The 21695-nt window shown below is 41.4% G+C and overlaps 1 protein-coding gene across 1 annotated transcript; it reads right to left on the reverse strand.

The window, feature by feature from the left end:
* Positions 1 to 701: 701 nt before the first annotated feature.
* On the reverse strand, positions 702 to 20290 carry RND3 (Rho family GTPase 3). Its single transcript, XM_019022656.3, has 5 exons — positions 19790 to 20290; positions 19219 to 19306; positions 7391 to 7500; positions 4128 to 4262; positions 702 to 2739 (listed from the first exon to the last, which is right to left on the reverse strand). The coding sequence occupies exons 1-5, from the start codon at positions 19937 to 19939 to the stop codon at positions 2488 to 2490; spliced, it is 735 nt and encodes a 244-aa protein (XP_018878201.1). The 5' UTR covers positions 19940 to 20290; the 3' UTR covers positions 702 to 2487.
* Positions 20291 to 21695: the final 1405 nt, after the last annotated feature.

The following is a 21695-nucleotide window of genomic DNA, read 5'->3' on the forward strand; positions in this document are numbered from 1 at the left end:
TTATATGAAGTGACTTAGCTGTGTAAAAAGAAGCACTGTTTTAAAATCCCACAGAGTATCTTTGGACACTTATGTAAAACTTATATGTAAGTATTTTAGCTGAAGACTGAGAATCAACTGGATTTATGGGGAGATAGTCCTCTCTTTTAAGCTGTTCCATGCTTACTGTACATCTCCCAGGTCAGTGGGGTAACTTGTATTATGTTGTGCTGTGTTATTTATCCTTCCACGAATTGCTGCAAAAGCTGTGTTCTGGGTCATCCCCACAACTGCTGTGAACAAGGGCATGCCTTGCGAGGTGGCATGGGTTAAGGACCAAGGCTTAGGACCCCACAGGGCAGAGAGGCAAACTAGGCTCATATTAGTATTAAACCTGTGACTTGAGACTGCATCATATTGCTTCATTCTTAAAGACTTGAAGGATTTCCATCTTTTCTACAAGTTAATCTTAGGCAGTATCATGGCTCTTTTTTGTATGTGATCAAATCACTTAATCTAATTATGCCCCATTTTTTTCTTGTGATTTGAAAGCATCATGAAAACTTTTATATATGCAGGTTTATCTGTTACTACTATTAAGAATCAAAAAATTCCAAAGCCTTCTAGTTCAGAAAATGTTAGGCCAGATTCTGTAATCACCTATGTTAAAGAACAAAGCTAAACAGCTAATTCAGGAAGTAGATAATAAAAGACAGATCACATTTAGACAAAGACATGGTTACTTTTTTATTTGAAGAAAAAAAAAAGTATGTTTTAATAAATACTGCGGAAACATTGACCAAACAAACATACACAGTGACTTCAACAGTTTAAAAAATGCAACAGAAGTTCTGCTTTATAACAGTTATAACTTATTTTCTTTTTACAATATTTAAATACAGAAAGCACTCGCCAGCTATTTTGTAATACTGCCCAAAGCATAATGCTGCATCAATCAAAGCATATTATGTTGGTAAAATGTCTGTATTTCATGGGAAATGACTGGAATCGAATTTTCTTGCAGAGACAAGACAAAGTGCTTGTAAGACATAGAACTGAGTGTTGTAATTACCTTAATCTCTCCTGCCACAATTTAAGGGGAGCACAGCTTCAACACTTCAAAAACGAAGCACTATCATGGGAAAGAAAGCTCGTTTTCAACAAGCGCCAACAATAAACAGGTCAGATCTGGTTTCTTCTCTGAAAGAATCTCTAAAAGGAACTGGTCAAAAATATCTGTAAACTATTTTAAATGCTTATTATTTTACGTAACAACAGCGACCAAGTGCTGAACACAGACCTTGGCTGCGTCTGTTCAGTGAGGTTTTAGCAATGACACTCTAGAAATGCCCTAGTGTTACATCAGGACTGAAAGTTTATCGTATAATCTTCCACTAGGGATTCTCTAAAGCTTGGGTAAGTGGCATCTTCTCTCATCAATGTTCATTTAATGAAAGTGAAATAAACCAACAGATCATCAGATGCTGTCAGTTTTGGAGCTTCAACCCAAAATAATAGTCCTTTTGCTTTGTATTTTTGGTAACTTAATTCCAGACAGCTTTACTCACAAACTGTGCTTTCTGCTACTATTCTTTCCTTCACTCATTACCTTTTCTGGTGAAAACAGTAACTACCTTTTTTCTCTCCTTGGATCATTCTATGACATCAAACCAAGACACCTTTTATTTGACTTTGCATTTTTATCAACGATGGCAAAAAAATCACACAACTTCTAAACAGCGCACAAAAATATTACATTGAGCAATTTACCACTTTTTAATGACAATCACAATGAAGAACAGAACCATCAGACTGAATAAAAATCGACATTTTTTTTTCCTATTTGATCTATGCGATCTTTGTAGTGCTGGTCTACAAATCTTGCAAGATTGCAAAGGCTTTCCTTAGAACCAACCTACTCAGCTATCTTCAGGAAGGCAAGATTTCAAAGCCTCATAAAGTTTTCCTCTGGATATATCCCGTGGGTCGTGATACAATTTCCTTTTTAATGATGAGCTAGAAAGAAATTAGATCACATCCTCTAGAAAACTAAATGCTAAGGTCACAGTGCCAGTTCCCCCGTGAGGACGGTATATAAACGTATACTTTTTGTAAAGGAGATTAAAACATTTAAAAATTAAATCAAAGTAGAGATCCATGAATAGATTATAACAAAAAAAAAAAATGCAAGCACCATTCAGAGTGTGATTTTTCTTCTTGGAGGTACTCGCATCCCCCTCATCTTCCTCTAGCTCATTTGTATCTCTCATTTTTTGGCATATTTTTCAAGTCACACTTCAAAACTCTTCCATGTATTCACTTCTCATCACTTGGTCTACATGCCGAACCTAAGGTCAGGATTCCAAAAAGATGAGTATCCTCTCAAACGCCTCCTAAGCCTCTGGTATACATGACTTTGGCTGTGCACTTCATTTAGACTTCACCTTTTTGTTTGCTGTTGTTTTTTTACACTAGATTCCTTTGTCTTCATTAAAGATAATGAAAGATTCACATCACAGTGCAGCTCTTCGCTTTGTCCTTTCGTAAGTCCGTAGCAACTGCCGAGAGTTCTGGTCTGCTAGGCATGTGTGAAATCCGCTTTGTGGCTCTCTGTGATTTGTTCCGCTTAACGTTTTTATTTGTCTTATTTACACATGCCAAGGTGGCAACGTGAAAAATGTCTCTGACGCTATTTTCCGACTGTAAAGCTGAGCATTCGATATAAGTAGCTGCTCCAATCTGTTTGGCCATATTTGCCCCCTGAGAAGCAAAAGAAGGGATTTTAATCAGCAATAAGACTTTGGGGGAAAGTTAGCTAGCATCTTCTAATACCACAAAATAATAACGCATTGCAAAACGTTTGCTGATATGTCAACTGAATTTTCCAAGTGTCATTGCAAAAAAAAAAGTTGTTAAAATGTAAACTGCGTTATTTATTACTTCATAACTATTTGCAGTCAAGAGCCAATCCCTAAGATACCCAACTCTCATGGCTCATTAGAGGTGTTAGAGCTCTGAATAAATGCTAAAGGCTGATCTTAACAAAGGAAGACCCTGGTTATCAAACACTTAACATGAGGTGATTCAAAGAAGTGTAGAGTGGAGCTAACGAAGTGATTCATCTTCACTATCAACTGCAAGCAAGAGTTAACTGGTTATTCAGGTTTTCCAGGGTCACATCAAGCATGGAATGGCCCAGAGAATCTTACTAGTGAAGTAAGTTAGCTGAAGGTCATGAACATAAACTCTGCATTTTCCACACAGCTCTGGCCGTGGCGATGTGGCCTTGAGAACCTGTTCCAGCGCCTCATGGTGCACTTCATTTCTCTTTTCTTGAGGGTAAATGGCATTCAAGACTAGTGACTAGGTTGTACCAAAAACAGGGGCAATGAATGAAATTTAAAATCAATTTTGAAATGTATGTGATTGTGTCTTACTTAGGGCCGAAATGAGTTGAGGAAAGGAATAATACTATTGTAAACATCTGTTACTTTATGAAACACAACATATGTAATTTCTAAGTGTGAACCATACCACCAATGTACACAACAATAAGCATGTGCACATTAACCAAAACGACTTATTTAAAATACCAAATTTTTTGCTAATGAGAAATGGAAGACTAAGAAGACTGCGGTATTTAAAATGATGATTCTTGATAAAATTTTGGTATTTCAACATGAACTCTCTTTAGAATCTGGTTGTAGTTTTTATGAGAATGAGCTTTTGAAACTGATTCTCATTTCTAAATACTTGGGGGAAATGCTTACAGAAATGAAGACTCTCTGAAAGATGGTGTTATGGAGTGTTCCACTTTACTGGCAACAGTCTTATTATTGTGCTGCCGACTGTAAAATCAGATTACCTCTCTTAAAGAGTATTACTGATTTTGACCACATTCTCTCTTAAACCTATTTAACTTTAAACCTACTGGGAGTTGCAGAAATATCCAAGGTTAGCATATCAACTGTTTATGTACCCAAATATCACATAATTACACTAATAAATGACAGCATTTTAAATTTCACAACTGACCACTGGGTGAGCCTTTAGAAAAGCAGCTACTTTTTATTTTATTTATTATGAGTGATAGTCCATTTCTTTCACTCTTTCTAAAATCCAGTTTTGCACATGGGCAACATACATACCTGGTCATAGGACACTGGCGTCTGCCTGTGATTGGAGAGCTCTACTAATGTACTAACATCTGTCCGCAGATCAGACTTGCAGCCGACCAAGAGCATTTTGGTATTTGGACAAAATTCCTGGATTTCACCTTTCCACTATGAAAGAAAAAAAAAAAAGATTAAAAATGAACAAGGTAACGGTATCCATATCATGAAAACCACTTCTCCACTGGCGGGACATTAGAATGAAACTCAAAAAAGATGTTAAAAAAGGAGTGTCCCTTGAGATGAAGAAGCAAACTTTGCATTTATCTCCTGAACAGATGTGAAGTTTTACTACTTTTTAAGCATTAGAGAACAATTATGTATATTATGATTGATTCTCCCTCTCTGTGACTCATCTGTTGCTACTGAAAGAGACTTGGTAGATGTTGTCCAAAGGTAGCTTCAATAATGTCTTAATTATTGGTGTGTCTCTTAAAGATAAATGTGCCTTAAGAATAATTATATATCCTAACAAGTGACCACATCCTTCGATGTGTGGATCTGATCCTCCTTCACTAGAAGGCTGGGGATAAGGCAGAGGCAACACTAGCACAAGTATGCATTCCCTGATCCCATCATGAAACACTGAAGCATGCCACCACGAGCTGAGGCTCTATTTAAGTACCTGAGATAGTTAATAAAACAGAACATCCTGCCTTGAAGGAGTTTCTGTTCACATGGTTGCATCAACACAGACCATGACATTTGCAAAGGAACATCTCTTGGGTCATCGGGAAGGCAGCTGGTCCTGCAGCTCATATGCCTTCAAGTTAGTTTAAAACTATTTCAATCTATTCCAATTTGTCTAGTTGTTTCATGATCTAACAAGAATTATTAGAACCTTCAGCAATGCCTGGCTTGGAATTCCAACTGTCCTCTTTAAGAACAAGCAAGCGGCTTTTTGTGGCTTCATTTCCTCAAGCTTGAGCTCTGCAACAGTATGGGAGTCAAGAGTTCAGGGCAGTCACAGGAGATCTTTGGCCTTTGAGGGCAGGGCCTAGAGAGGCTGAGATGGGGAAGTGGCGCCTGACTCTTCCCACCCACATTCACAAATATGTAAGTGTTCTACTAAGTACTGTGGCAGTGACAATGATGATTAAGACATAGCTGTGTCTTCTGGAAGGAAATTCACAGAATACTGGGGGTGATGAAGTCATGTATTAAGTATAACACTAGATAAGAGGGACATCCTGCAAGAATAACTTAAAAGATCACTAGAGGAGACATCTCCAAATCTACGGGTGTACTTTGGGTAACGAACTCTAGTGCAAACTACACCAGTGGATTCAAAGGAGTAATATACTTTCCAAAAGAGTCCATTTTGTCCAGTTATTCCTCCCTTCCTCCCTCCCTCCCTCCCTCCCTTCCTTCCTTCCTTCCTTCTTTCCTTCTTTCCTCCCTCCCTTCCTCTCTCCCTCTCTCCCTCTCTCCCTCACGCCTTTCAGAATTATGTAGGAACACCTACCACATGCTAGGTGGCACTGGCATTAGAAGTGGAAGGTGAACTGGAAAAAAAAAAAAAGAAATCCTTCCTACTTCAAGTCATTCTAACCTCCTCTTTGATAGTGAAGGACTTAAAGGGTTCCATTAATCAAGACAAACCACAGGGGTTATCATGAGCCTTAAACCTCACAGGAATGTAAAACATACTCATTAATATCTATAAACCCAAAGTCACTATTCATTTGGTCTTAGAAGACAAAAGCAAAATAAAACAGGAGAAAGGCTTTTCATCATAAATTATGCATAGCCTGATACTACATCAAGTAAAATCTCTAGTAAATAAGCAACCCCTTTTATCTCCAGACAGAACTAGACATGTTGTTATGTTGCTCTTCAGCTGTGTAATGACTTTGGCCTCCCTCTGCATGTCTAGCAATTGTTTACAAGCATTAGAGACAGGAAAGGTGTATTCCTGCCTGGATTTGACAAGCATTAGCATTATTTGTGTTAGATATGTATTACTCAAAATTGAAAGGAGCTAAAAAGGAAAAAAGAGTCTTTGATCTATTAAGAAAGAGATCTACTAAGAGTTTTATTGAACTCTGTTTGTAATATTTAGTAGAGACAGAAGGATTATTATACTTCAAATCCTGATTTCACAATGACACACAAGCCAAGCAATCAAATATAATAGGGGAATGTAAACTAATAAAAACACACAAAATACAAATAAATTCCACTAAAAATTAAAACGAAAAAAACAAAACCAACCTAGCCACACCTGCATGTTTGTGTTTCTCAATCCATACCATGCTCAGACTGGGCTGCATGGGTCACCCCTCAGTTGACACTGTCTTGCTCTCAGCCACATCCGGCGTTGAAGCCAGTGTGTGGAGGAGAGGGAGTGCTCCAACAAGGATCTGATTCTGAAGCCCCACAGCACACAGGCCAGGGCTGAGAAAATAGCTAGTGGCTAATAAATGCTGATCCATGGACTAACACGGCATGTGCCTTCTACAACTACCTGGAGGCTGAGTCTCAACTGCTGAAGGTCAAGAAACGCCCCTTCCTCCCACTGGCCTCCCTAGTTCCTGTGACCCATCCTGTAATAGGTCCTCTTCCTCTTGATCTCCCCCTGGTTCCTTCCAATCATAGCTTCCTTAGTTAGGTTCCTAGGGAACCTGACTTACCTTTGTCTCCATAAACTATGTGTACATTATAATATATAACATGTTTACAAGCACTGCTTCCATATTACTAGAAAGATACCTGATCATAATTACTAGACAGATACCTGATCATCAGACAATTCACATTGGACACATCCCTCTTCCTCCTACACTAGTTCCATTTCTGTTTCTAATAACACCATAACTAAAACACATCTTCTTTGTTAAAATAGCCATTATTGCATTCCTTTCACTATCTGACTTGAGGTCAAATGTAAATCTGTAAACTAAGATGCAATCTGTTGAGTCACTGAAAGAAGGAAGGAAGACATGAATATGATAGTAATCAAATATAACTGTTTTTAGCTGTACCATTTTTCTCCCAAAGGACAAATATGAAGGCCCTTAAAAGGTATTTTGTTTCAGAGCTTCATGAAATAAAATTTCAAGCAAGTTCATCATCAAAAAGTGGAAACCCCATTTTGGTGTGAAAGGGTTCTTTCTAGTGTTTAATTACAAATTGTAAGGCAGGGAATTGACTAGAGTCTTTGAGCTCCCCAGCAAACCCCACGTTTCTATTTATACATCACCCAGTACTGAAGTGTGTCATCATTCCCCAGCACTTGCCTTTTTGAGGACACTGTCCAGGGTCTCTGGTCTACTGATGTCAAAGCAAATCAGCACAGCATCCGAATCAGGGTAAGAGAGGGGGCGGACATTGTCATAGTAAGGAGAACCTGAGAAGAAACAAAGACACACAAATTTTCAGATGAGAGTCCCCTTGTCTGTTATGCATTAACTCTACCCTTTCCGGCTAAGTCCTTTGACTGTCACATCACGACCCGACTCCCACTTCCCCTAATTCTTGGAAAAGAATTCAAACAGACGCACAAAAGCCTGCTTAGAAATATATGATGAATGAAGCCTCACATGTGTCTGACATAAATTCAAGAAGAGGGCCAGGCTCTTAAGTGAAATCTGTATGGTTCAAAGACTAGGGCCTGAAGTTACCTGGGTGAAGTAGGGAAGCACCTGGGGCCAGGTGGTCTTGAGTGTAAACCTGCCTCCACCACTAAAAAGGGAGGGGGCAAGGTAGCTTTAGGACCCTGTGCCTCTGATTCTTCACTCATAAAATGAAGATGCTGACAGCATACATACCTGAGATTAAGTAAACCCAGGCAGGGCCTGGCTTTTAGTAAGGGATCAATACGTATTAACTACGGGCATTATGGTTGTATTACCGCTGTTAAAAGCTGAGTGGTAGCAAGAACCATAAACTGAACTACTTCTTGGGAAAGAGACCAAAACTCAAGATCAATTCTGACAGCAGGATAGGGGTGAATGAGGGAGAGAGGAAGAGGAAGGGTTCAACTATGCAAAGAGAAACCACATCAGTGTTACCCATCTCTAAGATGTAAGTTTAGATAGGCCATTGACCTTTGAGCTTGCTTATTTTAACTTATTGCCAAACCCTATATAGATTTTCTTCCTGTTACAACCAAGAATGTAATAAATGTCATATAGGATCATGTCGCTTTTTTACAGAGTCCCATCTCTGAGAGTGACACTGAGGCATGATCCAAGGATCTTAACCTGAATTAAGTCCAGGGTACCCTAAAGGTTCAAGGCACCAGCCAATTAATTTAACCACAGAACTCTCTAGTCAATCAAGGAAGTTTCTTTTATTTCTTTAAGAATTCCAAAGGATGGGCAATTACATGAAGCCTATAGTTATGAAATGATTGACTAGAAAACTAAATACAGCCTGCCAAATGCCGCTTGTTTAAGAAATCATTTTCCGTATGCTGACATTTCACAAGCATCACGTGAAAATGATTTTGCTAGGCAAATATATACACACGTATGTATCTGACTCCAGAGCAGAAAAAGAAAATCTAAACCACCAAACTCTTTTTAAAAGTCTATTTCATTTTGACATCACTTTCCATTTTGAGCAGAAAAACAGGACATGTTGTCCCCTGATAAATCAAAACCTCAATAGGCAAAGTCAGGAAGAGAGACTTAAAAAGCAGCTTTAGAAAAAATATCACTGTTTATATTTCTATCAAAACAACATTTGCTTGGAGGCTGTTCTTGTGATCTAAAAGACACTATAGTCAGGCGGCATTGCCCTCTATTCACACAGTACACTCTGGGTCCCTGGCGTCCGTTGTGGAACCCCAGGCAACAGTGCAGCTTTTTCTCTAGCTCCTTTACGATGGAGAGTGACAACTTCAAGCCATGTGTGTCTGCTAAGCAAGGAAGAAAAGAATGTTACAAGAATCAGGAAGAAAAGTGTGAATAAATAGAGAATTAAGTCAGAGCTGTTCATGAGCTGCAGCAGCTGCCTACCCACATCTGGAACCAGGAGTCCTGGTAGAGCAGAGGCTGACAGCTGAAAGATATTTCCCAGAAGCTTAAAGCGTTTAGAGTTTAAAAAGTCAAGTCATTTTAAGTATGAAGGTATATTAGTATGAAGCCGTCTCTGAAAATGACAAGCTGTGGCTGCCTTTTCAGTCGCTGAAAGTACTCTGAGGTGAAGAGAATAATTCACAAATAGTTCACCCATTTGAACATTCGAAAGGCATCAGAAACGAGATGGTTGAACACTATTTATGGCTACATTAGTATTTCCATATTAGTTCTAAGAAGTTCACACTTTCTCAACTAGAACCTTTCCTGTTTCTGTGTCCAAAGTCTAACTCTAGCACGGCACCTGCTGTAAACATTTGAATGACTTTTCAAACAGGCAGTCAGAAAATTCTAGATCATAGAGTGGAGCTCCAAATACTGGACATATAAATGAGAGTTCCTCTACTCCTCAAAGTCCGCGAGAGACAACCTGATCCCAGACCCAGGAAGGCAAAGCTGCCAACAGGATTGTCAGAAACCTAACGAGGCTTCAGAGATCTCCTTTCCCAGAAATCACTCACATTAGGAAAAACCACTCTCTCCCTGTGGAGAGCTTCCAGTACAAGCAGACCTGGTATCTTTAGAGAACTGTTCCAGGTACCTACCAGCTCCTTTCAGGATACGATTTGTATGATGTTAGAGTACTCACTGCTAATTCCAGATGTAATACTGCTCTATGACAATGGAGACCATCTTTTCCAAATAAAAAAATTAGGAAAAGCGATTGAAGAAATACAAAGAGGATAAAAGAGTTTAATTAAAATTGAGACTGCCAGGAAAATCCTGAGGAATGGTTTCAACATTCAGGCCACCACATGACTGCTGGGAATACCCCTCCCCCCTTTGTGGACTATGTTTCCCGTCCCCCACCCATTTTATGGCCACAAAGGAGATCTGGCTTTGTGCTCAGCCCTGTGTCACCTGCTGGAGACTGCTACCTACTAAAATCAAGTGGGCTGGCTTCTGTGCTTGGTGCATATATCTAAATATCTGCAAAATTTAGACTCTGGCCTGATTTTAAAATGAAACGGAGTTCTCCAGTTAAACCAGATTTTCAGGGAAGTTTGTATCTGCTTTTGTTTTTATCCGGTTAACAGTATAAGTGAAAATACATACGTAATGCAAAGGTTTATGAGAAATAAACCACCGTGCTTGTGGAGGTAGACAGGTAATTTTTAAGAGGTTTAACATGATCTAATTAGGGATGACACTTTGATCCCATTCTATTACTTTTGCTAATGAACAGTGCTGCTTTTAGATCAACACGAGTGTCCAAAGGTACTAGTAAAACTGATTCCCATATTTCTTAGTTATAAGCATAATTTGACTGCCAATGACAAGAGTAATTTATTTAAAATAACAAGACCATTTATTCACTATATTTTTGATAGGTTAAGTTTATCTTGTCTTAGATAGAAATATCTATTGTCTCTATTTTTTCATAGTGAAAAATATTGATATAGAATTATCAAAGAACTGTCCCACCAGGAAAGATGTAACTCATCAGCTCAGCAGGACTTTCAGGATATAAAAAAAAACAAAGCAAAACAAAAAACAGAAACACACACACACAAAAACACCTCCTGTGTAACTTTACAGTGTTTACTCTGTGTTTCAGCACTTGGAATTCTTCCTTTTCTTCCCCATAAAGCCCAAGAGACTGCACAAAGGAAGTAAGGCAAGCAAAGCTGGAGAGGGCACGGTGGAATCACAGGTATGCGTGAGACAACGCATGCCAAAAAAAAGGAAGAGGAATTCCAGAAATGACTCTGTGAAGTGAGAAGCAATAAAGGGGGGCAGAAATGACACCAAAGGAAGGAGCTGAAAGTAAGTGGGTAAAGCAGGAACGATACCTGCCCCTAACTCCTATATCCCTACAGAAAAGTCTTACAACACCCTGTGAAGCCAAACAGCAAAAAAAAAAAAAAAAAAAAAGTAACTTCTATAGGTGTTTTTAAAAGATGCACATGAAAAACTCCCAAGGTGCTAACTGTAGAACTGAACACAGCACAAGCAGGAGGGCTCAACAATTTTTACTAAGTATGAAAGTATTCAACTTTAACTGCAGTACATGGTAGGTATTGATATACATAGAGTATGTGCTCTAGTACCTCAGAATGCACTAAAGTCCAATAACATTTAGGGACTGTGTTTGGCTTGTCAAATGAAACTCTTTTTCAGCATGTGGAATAGGCTTCATGCATATGGAAATTCTCAGATGCAGCATTTCTCTGGTACTATATGAAACTTTTAAGCTCGCAACCCTATTCCAAGGTCCTTTTTAAGTAACCTGCCACACCTCTGAAGGAAAAACTTAGGGAAACTCTATATTGTAAAGAAACAACTACACTATATATGCAAAATGTGTACCACGCTCACCCAGAAAATATAGTTGAAAGGCTTTGCTGGGGGTAGATTGGAACAAGTGTACACTTGGGGTTCTCTGAGTTGCTCAAGTTTGGCAAACATCAGCAAAGTTCTAGAGAGCTTTTGAAATTTCAGATCTACCCATCTTTGTATTCAAGATCATTAATTCTGGGTGAGAGCAAAATTTCCAGCCAAAGAATAGTCACAACGTGCCTCACCCAGAAACTAATTCTTCAGACACATACCTGCCTGCTGAAGTCACCCTTTCGCAAATATAGAACACACCATATATGTACATAATTAAATGTATATGTAAGAAGATTCATGCCCAAAAGGAAGGCTTTATGGAACCTTTTGCAAAGTACCAGTTTAAACACTGTGAGGCTTTAGAGGAGTTGGAGAACTGAAAACTCTCCTTGTTGAATATTTCATAAATATAATTTATTTAACTTGAACCTTCATCTGAAAAGCTTCCCTTTCCCCCTTAAGAAATTTTTACCAAGAAGAGTAAGCTAAAGCTATTGCGTATTTTTGGCAGAGAAAAGTAGACTAACTTTTGGTATTTTTAGTGACCACCATGAGCACATCTGAATGCAGCAGCAGCTAACATGTGAGAGGGCATGATCTGCCCAATTATTACAAGATTGCATTTCCTCATGCCATCTCTAATCAGAGGAAAAGGTTTAAATTAGCAGCAATCTCAAGAATGTGAATCAAGTCTGGGCAGAACTTTTGTATCTGACTCAGTGTAAGACTGTTTAGTTCTTGTTTCAAGTAGTCTGCACAACAAATACCATGCCTGCAAATATGCAACAAACACTCCCAGGAAGAATATGTTTGTTTCTTCCATGGATTCAGGTAATAGGAACTATGAACAGATCTTATAAAATTTTGTGGGCATTTATGTGTTGCTATTAAAATGGAATAAAGATTTTCTATTTCTGGGGGCAATGTAGATACAAAATTAGAAAGTCAGACAGGTAGATATGTTTGCCCTTTAAATAAAGGTTTAGCTTTAAACTCCTAATCTTATTGAGGTACTTAAAAATATGTAAGAATCAAAATATTTTACTGACAGTGGAACCGTGGTTAAGTCAAGAGCTTTAGGGATTAGAGTATATGTTTATGAATATGCCTAAAAGTAAATAGGGATAATGGATTCAAGTTTTTGTTTCATATGATATCTAAGAATCAGATTTCTTGGAGTAGAATCCCATGAGTGAATTCATCTTTCCACAAACTATGTCATAAGGCTCATTTTTCAAAACCAATGTGCACAACACCTGGTCAAACTTCTGCGTCAACTACATTCCGTGTCAATAAAATGTTTGCTTTGCCAAGGGAGACTCTGAGAAAGTGACCAATATGTAGCAACTGAGAAGTCATTTAAAGGACATCAGAAAATGACTGAGCCACGACTAATTCATTTGGCAGAGCCCGCCAGGCACCATGAGCTAACTGGAGAAAGTATTGGTCCTTGGTGTCATATTTACATGCAAAAGAACTGGATTAATGAGGAAACATCTGGTTATTTCAGGTGGTATCAGAATGACCAATTTGGATGCTTCATTGAAATGTGCAACTTAGCAAGAAACCAGATTGGAAAAAAAAACAGCACTAAATGGGGCTAAAAAAAAAAAAAAATCTACAGACAGATGTAGACTTAGAAAGAGCATTCATACTGCCCCCTCCCCTTTTTAGGAGGTTCCTTGGTTTAAATGGAAATTACTGCATGGTGGACAAATCTCCAAATGCAGTTTTATGTACTGCTTATTGGAAACCACCATACAAACTATCTGTTTTACCTTAACCCAGGTCTTTTACGTAAGAGTTTCAGTGTGAAAACTCGTTAAGAATTAAACCTAGTTTTGAAACCCTAAGCTCCAATGGATCATTACCACCTGATGAAATGCTTGGTTTCCTGCAATTTCACAGTTGATATTCAAATCCCAAGCATCCATGCTTCTCTGGCTCCTTCATAAATTCTTAACCTCTTCCTTTCTCCAAGAAGGTTAATTTAAGTTATAATTCTCAGCTTCCAGAATCTTGTTTTATCTGAGAACCACTAAATGTAAGCGAGTTTCCACGTGGGAGGAACATTAAAAACTTCTTAGAACTTAAGTCAACTTCTAGAAAGGAAAGGAATTATGGTGGGCCTCAATGACCATTAAGTCATGAGTTAGGGAGCCTGGGCTACCCATGTGGCCTTCAAGAACTCTTTGGATCTTGTTGCTCCTTGAAAAATCCAGGTTTAGAACCTCCAGGCTCACCATCCTATAAACAGGTATTACAGCACTAGACAGGAGGAAGTCTTTCTATGTCCTCTGTTTGTCCTGTGGGTATTCAAAGAAGGTTGTCAGGGAAGAAGGATGTCTTTACCCTGTTCAAATCTCAGTCTACAGGCATCTCCTCTCACCTAAACACCTGACACTTAATCCGGGCTTCTCATTTGATTTCTTTTGTTAGTTTGGGAAAGCCTAAATATTTTAAATTTTATTGTCACTCATGTTTTCACCATGTCTGTCTTATCACATGGTGAAACTGTGAGTACCTAAGGGCAGAAGCTGCTGTCGCCCAGATCTGTACTCCTCCCATAGCATCTAGCAGATTGTATGCACACAGAAAGCACTAAACCATGTTTACTGGTTTTATAATCATTTTTATGTCTTGTCTAGATGTGTTCATTTATATGCTAAATCACCAAAAAAAAGGGGAGGGGGAGAGAGAGCAGTGATCTCTTTTTAAGCTGCTTTTCTGGATTAATTATACACTAATCTCCAATACTGCTGAACCATTTCCATCCCTATTAAGAAATATTTCATTAGAGAGCTTGTCACCAAGACCATTCTTCATACTTGATGTATAATAATCTAAATATAACAGCTTAGATAGACTTCTGTTTACAGAGAAGTTTGTCCTCATATTAAGGCCATTAGGTAACTAAGATATTTTTCCTCTCTTTTTCTCTAAGAAATAAAGGATACCAACTTAAGTGTTAATAATGCTAAAAACTAAAATAGGAAGTACTAACTTTAGCACTCAGGGCTTAAAAGAAACTTGGATCATGACAAGATTCGAAAGAGTGTTCATGAGGCAATAGCATAGTTATTGTGGGGAATTTTAACAGCTGAATTGAATATGTTAAAAGTAATAATAAGCCTTAAATAAAATGTGCATTAACTTGCCTTGGTTAAAAAGCTGGAATGAATGATTATTACTCCCTAAATCACATGTGCTGAAATTACACTGCAATCAAATCTCTTAGGAAAAGATACAGTGATCCTTAAATGACTACATTTCTATTATTAGTAGGCATTTGGCTTCATGCTACAAATTACTTCTATGCTTGGCAAATGTGGCCAATTTTGAAGCACAAGATATTAGAATTACTTTGGTCTTACTTATTACTTCACAATTGAAACTATTACCCATTGTTTGGCAGAAACTCATTGGGTGAAATTTGAAAATCAGTGGGAGCATTTCTGCAACTATTAAGAATGTTCATTTTATAATGAAAAATATTTTTTAGGAAAATGAAGAAGTTATGGGCCTTAAAAATTCCCTCTTTTAGATGATTCCTACAGCATTTTTACAAAGGTTTTGTTTACTTTTGTTGGGGGGCTGGAGTACTGTAGCCCTAAGAATTGACTGGCAAAATGCCTTTTGTAGTTGCTTTAACTGGTGTGTGCAATGGGCGGGGCGGGGGTGGGGGGCGGGGAGCGGGGGTAGCTGTTTCCTATCTGAAGAGGATCCGGAGGATCTATAAGCCCTAGGATGTCTGACAAAGGAAAAACATTGCAACCAAGTGGAAAAGGGCATTGGGGTTCAAGGACCTGACAAAATTAGGTGCATCATGAGTTGTTAATGAAATACACGCTAGACCAGAAGAGCTTCTTTTTCTCCATTACCCCACCTGAACTGTATGCTTCTTAGGATCAGGACCATGCTTAATTAACACTGTATCTCTAAGGTCTTAACAGAGGGCCTGTTTATAGTGGATGCGGAAAAAAAGGAAGAGATGGATGGAGAAAGGGAGAAAGGAAGGAAATATTAAGTCACTGTGCCTTAAAAAGCAGGAAATTATTTTTTTTTTCTTGGTGCAAAGAGACTTCACATATCCTACTTTCACTTGGTAGTCTTTCTCACATCCAAATTGGCAGAGTTTGCCTATGCATGATCATGACTGCTGGGGGCAAAAATAGACCCCTTATGAGAAGCTGTCCAACTAAAGAGGCCAGATAAGAGAGGAACTGTTTCTGTCTTCTAAATGGTTGCCCTTCTGCTAGGAGGGTAAACAGGACAGGAAATATCATTCAAAGGACAATGTTCATCCCATATCTCTCCCTATATAAGAGCAGTCAGGCACACCCAATTTTTCCTATATAAGTCTCTTTCACAAAGTTCTAGGAGGGAAATAAAAAGTGCAATTTATCTGACATTTAGAACTTTACAGACTTGGCTGGGATCTTTTCTCCAGAGTTAAATTGATGGCCTTTGGAAAAAATAAATGTATCAAGAGGCATAAGGCATATGCAATTATTTTTACAATCTGAACTAAATAAATGTTTTAGTGGGCAAAGAAAATGTCAAACATTTACCAAAAAATAATCCTGTCCAGAAATTTGCCATGAAAAGCTTGGAATTAAATGGAAAAATGTTAAAGATCCTTGAAATAATTAGTTGCTGATGCAATGGTTCCTGCTAGATATAAACAACAAATCACCTTTGATGGAAACAGGCTATTCTTAGAATTTAAGTAAGCAGTGCTTGGTGACTGTGTTTAACTAACTAACATTTCACCTCATGAACAACATAATGGAATTCTAAATAATTCCCTTATGCCTCTTTTTTCCATTTGTTTAAATCTAAATTCTAACTAAGATTTCATTACTGGATAATTTTGCAGTACAAAATTTTCTTCATCACATTTTCAAACCTTTATATTTTAGTTAAACATACATAAGTTTTGGTTTCATTAAATAAAAAGACAAGTGATTATTTCACTACAAATTCATTTCAGATGATTATCTTTAATTCGATGAAAGGCAATGTTTATAAAGTTGCCATTCTTTGTGCACAGGTAATTCAGTGTGAATAAATGTCAGGGAACCTCATCTCCTTGGCAACTATGCATATCATTACTCATTTACTCATTCATCAGATTTTATTGGATAACTGCTGTATGCAAGGCATTGTGCTATGTGTGCAGAGTCTACGAACTGCAGAGTTTTGATTAAATGCATGAAGATACCTGAAGTGGTATTTATCCGCACATACGAAGGACAGCCTCCAACTACAAACTGCCCACATTTTGTTTTATGTTCTAGCCTTTATCAAACAATGTGCCTTTTCTCCCCTAAAATAATTAATTTAGCCCTTTAGGCATCGATTCCAAAATATCCATTGGTGGTCCTGTCACTCTTGAAGCTTGAGATAGGAAATGTATAGCCCAGCATTCCTATAAGCCCACCCATTCCCCCTCCCTGTCCAGATGGGTTTCATTCCTGAATCCACCAGGAAGCCTGGCTCTGCCCAGAACCTGGCTTGCTTTGTAGGCTGTGAAAACCCCAGCACGGGATGCCAGATCCCCTAAGACTAAGAGCTGAAGCCAACCAACATCCTGGGAAACAAAAAGACCTGCCTGTCCAGCGTAATAAAGCCAAGAAGTGTACAGCTGGGAGAGATCCTGCACATCATCTAGCTCAGTGTCCTCTTTTTACAGATGATGAAAATGAGACCCAGGGAGATAGGGGATTTGCACACAGACATCCATGGTAACCAGGAGCTAAGATCTAAACACAGCTTTGTATCAACGACTGGTTCAGACACACTGCTCCACCCCGTGCCAAAATAATTTTTATCGTGCATTAGGTCCAAACAGGGCTGCCGGTTGGGGCAGGGAGTACTGGTGCTTATTATCGGTACCATACCAGCTGTGCCATCTAGTAGGCATAACAAATACATACCATGATATGTCTGGGAATCAGAGCCCATTAAGTACCAGGCTGTATAATAATTTTGATAAGAACTACTGAAATAAGGAACCACTTGAATTCTGTCTACCAACACCTTCTCCAGAGTTTCGAGTCTGTGTACCATCCCCAACAGAAAACACGGTGGCAAAGTCCTGATTCTGCTGCCCTTGGAACGGCTGAGAAAGAGCCTGACTCTAGGGGGAAACAAAATCAGCCCTTCTCACTGCAGCAGTCGGAGCATCTGGCCCGACCATGAGAGGCGCTCGCTCGTGCGAGACTTCTCGCTTGCCTTTGTGCTGGGACTGCCTCTGGCGACCCTGTCAGTCTGGTTCCTTCTTCTTGCTTTCTGAATCCCCGCGTCCCTCGGGGGCTCCAGCGGTTCAAGCCCAGGGCTGTGGGAAGCTCACAGAAACACCTCCACGAGGCCACTCCCCGCTGGGCGCGGCTCCACCTCGGGGCCTCCCCTCCTGACAGCAAACCTGCTTGTTGGCACTTGCGCGTTCCTCCTCGCCAGTTTCACCCGGATTTGGCTCGGTCCGCCAGCAACCCAGCTCCCTGCTAAATTCCCAGCCTAAGCGCAGGGGCCTTTACCCAGCCTTCCCAGTGGGTCCTGCTTTTCCATAGCCGACACCCTTCTTGGAAACAAACTCGCTGGACACCGCTGGTTAGGGCGGCGGGTGCCTATGTCCCAGCCCAAGACCTCAGATGGTGCCCCCCTGCCACTCCCCGGCCTTTGACCTGGCCTAAACCCCTAACTCAGCCGGGGGGCAGGATGCCTTCCCACTGGGAGGGTACCTAGCCCTCCCTACCACCGCGCGCCAGGTAGGTGGGTGGGCGCATGGGAAAGCAATAACCCGGCCTTGAACCTCAGACCCATGAATATAACCCACCGCGGCGCCAATAATTCAAGTAGACTGGAAGGTCAAAGGCGAATAGTGTTGCCCGCGGCCTTGGAGGCAAGCCGAGTGGGGGATGCAATAGAGGTCAGGAGGGGCTGGTGTGGTGAAGGGGAAACGGACGTGATCACTGGGATGGAGTGGGGTAAAAAGCGAAAAGCTCGGTACAGGTAGGCACCGAGGCGCCGCGGGCGGCCGGCGGCGCGAAGAGGAGGCCCAGCTGCTGCCCGGCCCCTGCGCCACCAGCGCATTTCTGGCTGTAGGCGTCACGGGCGCCGCGGCTGCCTGCGCTCAGTTTCTTTCCCCCAACAGCGGCAATTGCACGTAACCGCGTCGCCTCTGGGATTTTCTCCCGCCTCCCATCACCCCCGCGGCGCTCCCCGCCTCCCCGCCAACCAGCAGGTTAGATCTAGGAGGGGCGCCCGCCTTGAGCCGGGTGGTTCCGCCGAGGCGCAGGCAGCGCCCATGCAACACCCCCCAGTATCGGGCCACCTCGGCCGACCCAAGGCGACTTGACCACGACTCCGCGGGCGGACTGCGCCCGGCCACCTGGCCACTAGTGCCTCCAACCGCGGGGTCACCCTGCGGGCACACAGCGCCCTCCTCTCCCCACTTTCATCTCCTCGTCCACGCTGTCGTCTGCCGCCCCCACCCAGAAGGGATACAATTTTCGCCCAACAGGGACCGTGGGAATCCCTTGGGAGGGGCGCAGACGGCTTGTAGCGCGCGGTTTCCCGAGACCCGCCGCGCATCCCCCAGCGACTGGAAACCCGCCCCAAGCGCCACGCGGTCCTCCCACTCTTACCCGAAGTGTCCCACAGGCTCAACTCTATTCTTTGTGTGTCGATTTCAAAACTGGCCGTGTAATTCTCAAACACTGTAGGAACGTAATTCTGGATAGACAAAATGGGCAAAAGAGGAAGGAAAGAGGGCAAAGAGGTTATGTTTAAACGCACGACACCCATTGAACACCCTTCGCCTCCCCGCTCCCCAATTAAGAAAGAAAACCCTCACACATCAGACCACACACTAAGCACATGGACCCTTTCCGAAACCCCTGTCCTACTCCCCACTCACGCCACCCGGCTCTCACAGACCTGCTGACCCGAATCTCCCAACCCCAGGTTATGCACACAGGAACGAACAAGTTTCAGGAGCTAACCAGCCCATGTGCAGGCGCGTCCCAACCCTAAAAGCTTCCAGCGCACTTTCCCTTTCCCCGCAGTCTAATCAGGGGAAAGTAGTAAGGGCCGAAAAAGACTTTTTTTTTTTTTTTTTTTTTTTAAGGGAAAACGGATGAAAGCGGAGAAGCCCACCTCGGGACTGGGATCCCACTGGCCGACCCCCTCGTGGAAGCCGCGGCCGGCCACACTCACCTCGGGGAAGCAGTCCTTGGCGAAGACATGGAGCAGCGCAGTTTTTCCACACTGACTGTCTCCCACCACAACTATCTTGCATTTCACGTTCTGATTAGAATCCATGATAGATTTGCTGGATAATTTCTGGCTGGCTCTTCTCTCCTTCATTGATGTTGCCTTATTTTCTCTTGGAACAGGAATTTTCTCTTAAGAAGAAAATATATATATATATATATTTCTCTCTTTATAAAAAGCAGATATAAAAATAAATCACAAGGCTGATGGGCAACCCCTGAAACGCGGCGCAGACGAGGAGGAGAGCGAGAGGAGCAGGCTGGCTACTCCCCTCCAACAAGTTTTAAGCCTGACTCCTCACCGCGCCTCCCAAGTCCAATTCCGAGCCGACTGCTTTGTTTCACGCTCTCTGCGCGGCTTTATACGCCCGGCCTTCCAATCCTCTTCTTTCTCAATGAGAGGAGGAAACTGATCTGCCTCCTCCCCTTTTATGGAGCCTGGGAGCGAGCGCTGTTGGCGTTGCATGCCGAAAATGTAAGCAGTGCGCCCTCTAGGGTGCCCATTCGGGATCTATTTCAGACCAAGGCTCTTAGACAACATGAAGATCCCAAAGATGCTTTGCTGACAAGTCCACAGGGCAAGGTGGGAAACTGGTATCTGTGCATACTGATTTGAACTACAATCCCTTTAAATATAGTTTAATAGGGGCTTATCTGTAGAAGCCTCATGAGCATTTATGAAAACAAAAACATTTCCCACCCAAGTTAAAGGACAGTGATAAAACATAGGAAGCAGATCTTGGGTGGAGAATAGTTGAGTGGTTCTATTTTTTTTTAAATGGTTTGTATCAGGTACATAGGCCACGGACCAATAGATCAGCCTCTTTATTCCAGATGCAAGAACAGACTTGGCTGGGTCACGGTAGTAGACTGGCTTCTGAAACCTGTCAGTTTCAGTCGTACAAGTGGAGGCAGAAAGGTTTCGAGGGGTGGGTACAGGAGGTGGGAGGGGAGAAGAAAGAGAAGTGGAAGATGCCCATGACTGAGTGACAAAGGCCATTGGAAACTCAACCCTACTGCGCTAGGGACCCAAACACTTGTCAGCTTAGTTGCACCTCCCCACATTTGCAGTGAGGGGACTGGTGGGGGGGCAGATTTTGATACTGTCTATTAATTCTTTATCTATAGCCTCCATCTTCCTGGAATCAAAGCACCCTAGACTGGACTCAGAAGGCACAAACATCTTTAGCTGAAAAATGCAGATACAACCCTCCACCCTCTCTTCTTTCCTCCTCCACATCCATCTCCCTAGCCCTCCAACTCTTCCCCGCAAGCAAAAATCATAGAAAGGACCAGAATAGCCCACACATTTGTTCTTTTTCTATGAGAAGTCTTTCTTTTTCTCATCTTCATCTCCTGCACCCTAAATGCTCAGGAGGTTTCAATTGTTACAATGTAGTAGCACATTGGCCAAAACCAGCTTATATGGTCCCCTGTGGAGACTCCTAGGCTTGTAAATGAGAAGATAAGGTGAAAACAAAGAAATCAGAAAGTTTAACATGGGAAGTGAAAAGGCACAATGAAGAGTTGTCAAAAGCACTGATGTAAGTAGTGGACTGGTAGGGCCCCTGAAGCCTAGGGGATCCAGGAATGATGTCCTATTTGGGGCTGAGAAAATTGGAGCCCCCTCAAAGATCATTGACTCAGACTCCATCGGTGGGTCTGTGTTTACACAAGTGGAGGGTTGACCCACAGACAAGCGGGTTGCTGGCCCTGCTAGGGTTCCTAGAGCAGCCTTTGCCAATGTTTGTTCTTCTGAGCTTTAGTTCCCTCCTGACACAAAGGGTGTCATGGCCCAATTAGTGAGGGCGACACTGTACCCACATCACTCATTGAAGATTCACCAAGCA

This window comes from Gorilla gorilla, chromosome 11 (genome assembly GCF_029281585.2).
Source record: "Gorilla gorilla gorilla isolate KB3781 chromosome 11, NHGRI_mGorGor1-v2.1_pri, whole genome shotgun sequence".
In the NCBI taxonomy this organism is placed as follows: Eukaryota; Metazoa; Chordata; class Mammalia; order Primates; family Hominidae; genus Gorilla; species Gorilla gorilla.

What these genes read in the sequence shown, in the direction of transcription:
- RND3 (XM_019022656.3), bottom strand. Translation starts at nt 19,939, where the DNA reads ATGAAGGAGAGAAGAGCCAGCCAGAAATTATCCAGCAAATCTATCATG. An exon ending in GAGCCTGTGGGACACTTCGG is followed by an intron (nt 7,501 to 19,218) that starts GTAAGAGTGGGA and finishes GTTTCTTCTCAG; the next exon opens with GTTCTCCTTACTATGACAAT. An exon ending in CGCCAGTGTCCTATGACCAG is followed by an intron (nt 2,740 to 4,127) that starts GTATGTATGTTG and finishes TTTGCTTCTCAG; the next exon opens with GGGGCAAATATGGCCAAACA.